This window comes from Wasmannia auropunctata, unplaced genomic scaffold (assembly GCF_000956235.1).
Source record: "Wasmannia auropunctata unplaced genomic scaffold, wasmannia.A_1.0 LD336050.1, whole genome shotgun sequence".
Classification (NCBI taxonomy): domain Eukaryota; kingdom Metazoa; phylum Arthropoda; class Insecta; order Hymenoptera; family Formicidae; genus Wasmannia; species Wasmannia auropunctata.
Window position 1 is genome coordinate 1,338,543 of NW_012026840.1, and position 10,291 is coordinate 1,348,833.

The 10,291-nt window shown below is 41.6% G+C and overlaps 1 protein-coding gene across 1 annotated transcript in view; it reads left to right on the plus strand.

Annotated features, from left to right (window-relative positions):
- The window catches only part of LOC105451562, a 246,107-nt gene extending 236,275 nt beyond the window's left edge, over positions 1-9,832 (plus strand). Inside the window, exons 13-17 of the mRNA XM_011692085.1 lie at positions 559-737; positions 1,744-1,902; positions 3,220-3,496; positions 7,408-7,549; positions 9,438-9,832. Of these exons, the coding sequence (XP_011690387.1) occupies positions 559-737; positions 1,744-1,902; positions 3,220-3,496; positions 7,408-7,549; positions 9,438-9,642 (962 nt within the window). The 3' untranslated portion in view covers positions 9,643-9,832. The remainder of the gene's footprint in view (positions 1-558; positions 738-1,743; positions 1,903-3,219; positions 3,497-7,407; positions 7,550-9,437) is intronic.
- Positions 9,833-10,291: the final 459 nt, after the last annotated feature.

A 10,291-nucleotide genomic window follows, 5' to 3' on the forward strand; every position in this document is an offset into this window, starting at 1 on the left:
ATAACAAAAGAAAAAAAAATTAATTTACATATAAGGGATGGTTTCATCCCTTTAAGCCGTTTTTTTAGCACCAACTAATAATTTCTAAATTCATCTATTTATGTGACCTCAAAGTGTACCAAGTTTCATTAAAATCAGAATTTGACACTTCGCGAGGTTCCCTTGTAAGTTTGATTTAGCTATTGAAATTTAGTTACTCTATTACTAAGTCATTTTTTAATCGCGTGGATATATTAATTTTATAATTAACTTTTATTGCGCCAAAAATTACTAATTGTAAGTAACAGAAAAATCCCATTTTTTTTATTTACAGATTAGAATAGATTTTATATTACAGACTTAGATTAAATCTTTTTTTATTATTATTATTGATATTGTCTCTCTTCCATTTCATTTATTTACGCTAACTTCATTTATTCGCACAAGAAATTATATTGAATAACAGAAATCTCAGAATATCATTTTACGCGATTAAATCTTTAGTTTTGTAAAGTGTAATTTGCGAGGTAATTTCTCTCGACGCTTTCACAAGCAACGCATTTCCAACTGATGCTTCAGAACGCGAGGGTGGCACTCAGCAGCCGGCCAGCGTGTGCGACGTCGAATATTACGGGTTGACGTCACCGGTGGAGGGTTCGGTGGTGCATCCGGAACCGCATCGGCTGTTCGCCATGGAAGGCCCGGTGAAGTGCAGGCAGCACTTTATACCGGCGCCCAACCAGTCGGTGGTCATTACCGTGAGTTCTGCCGACGAAATGTCTAAATCTCTATCGCGTTCGTTTGATCGATCAGGCCGAGGGAATTAAATTCCTCGTCGATTTATTCTCAATTTTTAGACGCGCGTAAACAAAAATTCCTCGCAGTTGTTAAATTTACTCGAAGGAGAAAAAGCTCTCTCTCTCTCTCTCTCTCGTAAACATCATGCGCGAGAGAGTTTTAGGATCCGAAAACTAAAACTTTCTATATCTGTACGCGCGGCGGCGAGCCTTTAATCCGCGTAGAAATAATATTCCGCGGGATCAGACGCGGTACCGAAGGCGAGACCACGGTGATTCAGCCACGGCCACGGTGCAGGTTTCAGTAACTCCTGCGAGAACGATAAAGTGCAACAATTGAATTCCTGATGGAAACATACCAACTGTAATCCCACGCTGAACGATACGAACGTCGCGCGTCTGTGTTGCGAATCCGTTGCGCACAACCGGGAAAATCGTGCAACTTTAATCCCTTACGTCGCGCGTACATAACTCATCCCTTCGCGCGATATTATACACATATATATATATATATTTAAAAATTTGGATTTTTGAAAAGCCTAAATATAACGCAATTATAAGGTACATAAAAAATCATAAAAGTATTATTTAAAACGTTTCTTGTATATCTTATTGTTTCGACGACAATTGCTTAGAATCGAATATGAACGTTAACTTTCAAAAATTGTTTCATCTCTTAAATCTCCAAATGGACACGTATAAAAAAAAATACGATTTTTTTAGATTTTTGTATTTATAACAGTGCATCAATGAGAATCAAATCGATTCCGGACAGCTGTCATATGTCCCTCGCCGCGGGGGAAAACAACTGCGAACAAATTTCAATCGTGGAAACTGCACGTAATAGTATCGTCGCGATAATTAATTGACCGTGTTTTCGCTATTCTTTTAGCCTCCTTCCCTTCGTCCCGTAAAACAGGTTTTTACTCGCGCTTATTGGAACGCTGATGCCCCTCTGTGTTTGCAGGTGAAGGGTAGCACGAAGCAGACGCCGAACAACCCGTGCGAGACCAAGTGCGGCGACAGCGGCTGCCACTGCGTCAGCAAGTCCCTGGAGAGCATGGACCACCTCCTGCTCGTCTCCGAGACCGGACACATTGTCACCTGTCTCTGCGGGAATTACCAGGTAAGCGCGCGGAAAAACTTTATTCCGTGGTCCTCTCTTTCTCCCCCCCCCCTCCCCCACGCCTCCCCGAATGAGCGTCTCGACGGAGCGCGGCCGCACTTCCGTCGCGCCTCCCCCTTGAATTGCCGCGCGAGATAAAAGCTATCGTTATTACGGCAACTTTTATATCCTCCGCATTGTCACGCGAAAACGTCGGCGATGTCGTTAAAATACATCGCTCGCTACACGCAATTTTCTGCGAATGACTCTTTATGTTTATCATACCGTTTCTTTCGCGGCGTTCAAGATAATTCCTTTTTTTTTCTCTCCTAGAAAGAAAATTCATTACGCGCGCCTGACTTTCTTGAAAATCTGAAATACATTTTTTCCTGTTATCGATTCAACCGTCGATTAACCGTAAAGTGAGACTGTTCCGAGGACGATTATTACTATACGTATTTGCGGAAAATTAATTTCGTATAATATATACAATGTTATGAACGCTCGCATGAATTGTATATTACTTTCATTAATGTGGTTTCATCACAATGTTGTGTAAACAATGTGGGTAAAAATTTGATTGTGCAGTAATCCACGTTATTTTTAGTAGATTCAATACACAATTGTCACAACAAACGTACCAGTGTATAAAAATAAAATAAAAAACGCATTCGCAAACGCGCTCGTGCTTCGAACTTTACTTCAGTCTTTGATATTTATATTTAGACGGAAAAATGTCGGCGCGAAAAATAATTCATTTAGCGCAAAATCTCTGTTTGCGACAATCTCCGCGCGCAATACACCGCACAACTGACCTGACTTTGACTCTATATCCACACGATGATTATTAATAGACGTATTATCGGATTACACCTGATCGAGTGTAATCGTTATGGCGACTCTATAAACGGTAATACGATTTCGATTCGTGGGATCATCATTTCATATTCAAATGCTCATTATTCCGACACAATTGAGGCTATCATGCAAACAACAAGCTGAATTTACGTGTAATTTAACTGTATATATGATTAAATCCTTCGAAATCCGCGATTGATAATTAAGCGTACTGCCCGATTGTCAATAAGTCAGTTATATTCCACCCATTATCAATATCTTAAATTTATTATGTTAATATTGAGTGCACCCCATTCGCATTTCGTCTCGACTTTACTTTATCGGCGGTGTATTATTGGTGTATTATCTTAATTTCTCAATAATTCTTTTTTAGCCCACGCTTTTTTCATTCTTTCGAAACTGCTCACGTTGATTTTCCACGTTGTACTCCTCGGTCCTGATCACTTCGTCCGTCTAACGCGGGGATCTGTTATCGCGCAGGATTGGCTTCCGGTAGGCATCCGTAGCTGGACCCCGGTCTACATCGAGTGGTCGAGGTCGTCGAGGGCGGGTCTCAATTTCCACGCGGCCTACAAGTTTATCAATGACACTTACTGCGGCGATCACACAACGGCGGAGCCGGAAGGCGAGGTCAATGGCGGTGATCTGGCGAGCGCCGGGCTCCAGCTGAATCAGTATTACCAGCAGAAGTGCACCTGGATCCTGGACTCGCCGATCGACCGGCAGCTCATCATCGAAGTCAAGTCCACTCAGAGCCGTGAGTATAGTCCTTGCGTCTGTACCAGCTCCTCGTTCGCAGGAGTTGCTCCAACTTTATTTACACTTTCACAATGTCCTCTAAATATATATATTTAAAAATGACTCATGTGTGCACTTTGAGACTCCAAGTTAAAGCTCTAATTTAATAATGATAATGCATAGTTATATTATTATATTTATTATATTCACATTGCAAAAAAAATTTTTTTTTTGTAGAGTTTCGTGTAAGTGAAGAGCATTCGTAATGGATTTGCTTTAGTAATAATTATATGCTGGTCGTTTTTTTTAATCTCGAATCAAAGAAATGTAGTTATTCTTGGAATTCGTTAGCCCGTAGTTTTATATATCTTGCAAGAAAAGCTGCGAGCAGTTTAATAGCACGAAAATGATTTATCTGAGAGTACCTATCTACGTCTCGCGGGAGAACATTCGAGCGATTTATCTTCGAGCGGCATTAAAAGAAAACAAAAAGCAACTGCGTTCCGAAGCGGCGTATCTTTCGCAGATCTCGAACATTAAGAATCCCCACGTTACTGTAGCGCAATTAATTTCTTTGCCGTAACGAACCTGTTGATATTTCCGCTGAAATTGTTTCGACTTAACAACGTATATACTTGTATATATGCTATATACTTGTATATATGTTCATTTCCAAATGAGCACGTTCACGAAACTGCAACTGTATAATTTCAATGTTTTTATCACTTTGTGAAAGTCCATTGTCGCATTAATGCTCTTATTATTGAAAAAAAAGCTCTTCGGAGGATTCAAAAATGTTAAAAGAAAGCAACTTTTAAGCTGAAAACAGTGTCGCCTCGATACCTCTTTGCCGTGAGATTATTATCTCGAGGACAACATTCTTTTCGTCATTGTTATCCTTAACGACGTTTCCCTTTCCGCCCTCCCCCGCTATCGCCTTTATGGCTCTTATATGTAGTTCGATAAGCGCGGCAAAATTCTAGTCTGCGTCCCGCAATAGGATTCCATTCGCAGAATTCTATCCGCGAAATTCTATTTCGATCTGCCCGGTCGCGGGGCTCGAGAGAAAACAGAGATAGATCATCCTCCGCGCGACGCACCCCGTCTCTGGCGACGACACGGCGAAATCTTCTCTCGATTGCTTTTCTTCCGAGACCGCCGGAATTTTCTATCCGCGCCATTGGCTCCGCCGTCGCCGTCGCCGCCGCCGCCGCCGCCGCCGCGGCAAACGAAAGGGTGAAAGTTGTGGAAGAATAAGTCGGAAAGGGTGAGAGAGAAAGAGAGAGAGAGAGAGAAAGGGAGAGAGGACGTCGCGGCTCGGCCGACCGAAGAGACAGAGGAGCGCGGGTGCGAAACGAATGGCAGTGGGTCGCGAGATTAAAGAGACCATCGGATTTACCGCGACAACGGAAGCTAAAGCTTCACCGTGTAGAAACCACGATGTAGTCCTCCCTCTCTCTCTCTCTCTCTCTCTCTCTCTCTCTCTCTCTCTCTCTCTCTCTCTCTCTCTCTTTCTCTCACACCCTGTCACGTTTCTCGCGTCATTCTCCCCCCTCTTTCGCCCCTTTTCACCTTCGACGCCTTCCCGCCTTTCCCATTTCTGCGGCACGTAAATCGTCATCTTACGAGCGCGCGACAAAGGCGACCATCTATCGCTCATATTCGAGCCTGGGAATATTACGATTGTTCCTCTCGGGTGAAATGCAGCGTGAGGAATATTGTTCCTTCTGATGCAAGAATAGCTTGGCAGTCGCGGGGTTTTTACTTTTATTTCTGCGCGACTGTATATACGCAACCGTCTCTCCCTCTTGAAAGTGATCGCTCATGCTATCGATTTTCTTTTTTACTGCAGCGCGATATGATTATAATTTGAAGCGATTTATTTATTTTTCAATACCATTCTCGCTCAATTTCAGTTTTCCTGTTTTCTCTTGAAACTCTTGTTATACGACGTTATATCGATCGATGCTGCGGGATGTATGTACATATGTGATAGCACAATGAATTGTGATCTGTACGCTCGTACGGGGAAATATCATTTATTGGATGCGGAGAATATCCTCTGCAATGTTTCAAGAAAATGGGGTTTTATTGGTCCACGAATATATATATGTATATATATATATATATATATATATATATATATATATGTATGTATGTACATATGAAAGATGGAATATCGAACTCGGTACAGGAAGCTTTGATTTATGCGGATAGATTACTGAGATTCGGAAAAAATACAAAAAAAAAAGGAAGAGGAACATTTCCATTCCACGTGCACCCTGTCTTTCTTATGTCAACATCTTTGGATGGCAATTACGGCGCGCGTATTTATTCGCCAGAGGAGCGCGGCAATAAGTAACGAGTGAATTATTAAATGAATTAATGAGGCTTCGTGCATTTCTATGAAACCGTCTCCCCCCCCTCTCTCTCTCTCGCCCCCGCTTTATGAACCGCCGCGAATCGAATTACTCCCGGCGACGACACTCTCCATCCGCAACTTCGCCATAGAAATGTCGCTGTCCCTCCTTCCCTTCCCCCCTCCCCTCCTCCTCATCCCTGTTCCTTTCATCTTCTCGTTCTCTGCCTTCGCTCCATAGCTTTTTCATTTTCTTCTTCCTCGCCACCTTACGGAACATTATAAGTAGAGTCGGAATCGTAACCAAAGCCCGGCAAACGCCGCCACCGGAAATGGCTTTAATATACCTCTCAAGCCACCGTGGTATCACCAGCGCGGTTACCACACGGTGCTTCCCTCCTTCTGTATTCTCTCCTTCCAGTTACAACACTTCTTACGAAATTTCATTCCTCTTTGAATGGCGCATTTTCTGCAGCGTGAAAGGTTCGCCATGATTGTTTATCACACAGACAAGAATCCTGGCAATAAACAAGATTATTAGACCTCTCGTGCATGCATATTGCCTCTTGTGGGATACAAAATAAGAAAGGAAGGAATAGGTATATTTTTCGCACAATTGTTGCGAATTCTTAATTATTACGCGTATATTCAAATAATGAGATTAATCATCGAATTACTTTGAAACTTACTTTCGCTTCTGACGAGGAAACGTTTTATATTGCAAAAGTAATAACAAGAAACTGACGTTACTATGTCGAAAGATCATGTTTGAAATAAGTATTCTAGATGATCAAATTAATCTTGGGATCTTATGGATTCTGCATCCGACAGAATTGTTAGGCCGAAACATGTTTTTGCCGATCATATTGACATAGACACCGAAATATCTAAAAAATGCATTAAAAAAAAAATTGTTTTAAATAAAAATCGTAGGATTCAAAGGGAACAAGATTCAAATTATCAGGTACAGGTTTTCTTTATTTCTTTTTCTATAGAATACGAATCTAAAACATAAGTATTTCTATCAAAAAAATCAACCTAGGCTTTATTGGGTCTAAAATGGATTTTGAACCCAAAAGTAGATCATTTTTGATAGTCCTTTTCGAATCCTACAACTTTTATTTAAAACATTTTGTTTTTAAATGCATTGTTTTTGAAAATACCTATTTCAAACATGATCTTTCGACTGTTAGTTTCTTGATATCTCTTTTGCAATACAAAAAACGTTCTCTTGTGAGAGCGAAAATAAATTCAACAAGGGTATTTAAAACACACCCGACGCAAGTTAATTTAGAGGAGAGATTTCTTTTTCGGCGAGAAGAAGTCCGAGCTAGATTAATGACGGCGCATCTCAGGGCAAGTGCCCTTTCTACTTATGCGTCGCGCGTATGCGGGGACTCGTGTAATACCCGTAATATCCATAATTTATTTGGATGTACTACAACACCTTCGCAAACTCATTCACGTTACGAGTTACAAGAAGCGCGTATTTAGCATCGCGATATACCGTCGAGATTCGCGAGTACCGCCGCTCTTATATATACTGTAACGCTTTTTCCGCTCCAAAACAGGGCCCTGCACGGCGTGGAACCTGACGATACACGAGTACAGGAGGAACGGCGACCCCGCCGGATCCAGGCTGCACACGTTCTGCTCGAGGGACACGCACAAGAATTTCACCCTGCCGTGGAAGATGAATACCGTGGTGGTTAGGTGAGTTTCTTATCCCTCGCCCCCCCCCCGCCCCTACCCCTCCGACGAGACGCGACGCGCTCGTCCCGGCCGATTAACCCCGGTGAAAGTTCCATTCCGCGATCTTGTCTATTAGCTACGTTTAACGACAGTTCCGCGACAGTTTCGACAGGAGGGAGATTATGACACGGTCGGCTGAAATATAACGGGGGCGGTTTTACCGGCGCGGAGCGCGGCGCGATCGAGCCCGCGCCGCGGGATGGCCCGGATGTTGTATGCCGCGCGTAGAACCGCGAGGGGGATTGATGCCCGCGCGATCCGTTACTGTCGTCTCGCACGAAGAAATTATCCACTGATTAACAATCGGCCATCGTTCATCCCGCCTTACGGCGGCAATCCCCAGTTACAGTCCCGCGGGCGCATTACCAGAGCCGGCATTACTCCCTCCTGCGCTATTCCGTATAATCTGCGGGATATGAAGAAAAATATGCTTAACAGCAGCTTCTTCACGGGGAGGAGGTGCTTTCTCTCAGTGACTCCTGGCAGTGACCGATTGGCGCTTGAATCGAGCAATGACAGGATCATTTTTATCATTTTTATTTAAGCACCACAAGGATAAATTCTTTTTCCCCGAGTTACAATCTGAGAAATTAAAAGGGAAGAAATACAAGGAGCTCATGCATCGCGCTGCATTCGTTGGGGTAACTCCGGCATAATGTATATGCCGTGCGAGGTTTTACGTCGCAGAAGTCAGTAAAAAATAAAACACGGAAAGAACGATTTTGTTGAAAGATCTAAAAATTTGGCTAAAAACAGATCTGAAAATAATTTTTTATTAAATCATCAAAATAATTTGTTGGAATGTTAAAATTGATAAGCATTGCTATAAAACGTTTTGATATTTTATTTATTACAATATACAATTATTTTGACTTTTGCACAAAATTATTTTGATTATTGAACAAAAATTATTTTCAGATCTGGATTCAGCAAAAGTGTTCTTTCCTTGAAGAAATAAAAAGAATTTTCTCGCAACTACCCTGTTACATGCCTTTATGTTATATTAGTATTACGTTGTGATTTTAGTATTTTTTTTCTGTTAATATTAATAAAATTATTGTACGCTCTGTTATTTATTTATTAATATAAAAATAAATAATAATACGTGATACAATACGCCCTTTATAATACATTAGTCATATTATTTATGTATGTACTTATTCATAATCTGTGATAATACGCTCTTTATTCATTTATTAATAAATAAACGCAAATTTCGTTGTCACACACAAAATTCACGTGTTATTTACTATTATTATTTAGATTAATAAAATATAGATAAGAGTCAGGCCGATAAACGAGCAAAACTTTTTTTGGTCAAATAAATAATAATTTACTTATAATTTAATAATAATTAAAGATTTGATTATCAGTAAATTATTATCTATTTAACCGAAAAAAGTTTTGTTCATTTATTGGCCTGACTCTTATTTATTTTATTGTTTTATACATATACGAGCGGTAATTATTTTGAACGTGAATTATTTAGATTATATCTATATTTTTTTAGTCGTTTATACCATCCGTGAGTAGCCGTATAACACAACCCTATTTATATGTATATATGTGGCAAAAATGCAAAGGTTTAAAGAATTTTTTTTTAATACAAAAAATAAATATTCCGGGTTCTTAATATTTTTTCACAGTAGTAGACAGTATAAAGTTTTTACTGCTATATTTATTTACCTTAAACATAAGAGATAATATCCGACAAATTAAGTTTTTAATAGATACGGCAATATACCGCAGTTATCTCAATAAATAAAGAAAAAAAGCGAAAATCTTTGAGCTCGCAAGCAATGAGGGGTATATTGTCGTGAGGTAAGATCTGGATCTGCTTCCTTTCCAGACTGCAGGCCCTCGGCAGGACGGCGCCGCAGTACACGATGAGATGGCAAAGTCATACGGTGATCGCCAACACTCGCAAAAGCGGACCATCGCCAGCCCCGAACTGGCACGTGGTGCGCTCCTCGAGTAAGGCCGAGCCGCGGGGCACGGCTCTCGTCCTCGTCCTAGTGTTCGCGATCCTACTCGCGCGCCCGTTCGACTGTTGAGACTGCAGTTGAGAGCTCGAGGGGAAGGGCATCGAGGGTCGATGCACCACATACACACGTACTGTTCCTGTTAATCGAAAAGAGCCGCGAAGCCCACGTTATACCTATACTTGTCTCACGTGTACATAAACCGCGGGTGAGGACCTCGTCGCTCCGGTCCTCGTTTTACGTCGCTCGATGTGAGATGTGTTTTTAAGAAGACACGCACGTCCCGGCACCTCTTCCCCCTCCCCCCCCCACCTCCCCTCCTCCTTCGACCGGCGGTCGAGATTTCGCGGGCTGGCTCGTCGTTAATCCCCGCGGCTGCGTAATTAATGATTATCACGAGAGAAATATTTTAGGACGCGGAAGAAGAACGCGTCGCGCGACGCAGGGGGATAAACACCGGGGAGATTTTAACTGATCTCTGTTATATATTTTTCACCGTACACAATGTACGATCCAATCTTATTCGCGCGCGGTGCGAATGGAGAATTGACGAGTCAAGAGTTTTTACCATTCTCCGATCGAATCGTATGCATATACGTTATTATACACACGCACACACACACACACACATACATGTACGTCGAAATTAAAGAGAGTGATGATCAGCACGTTTAATAAGCGATTAGCTCGCACAGCCGACATTGTCGCTCGATCTAAAGAA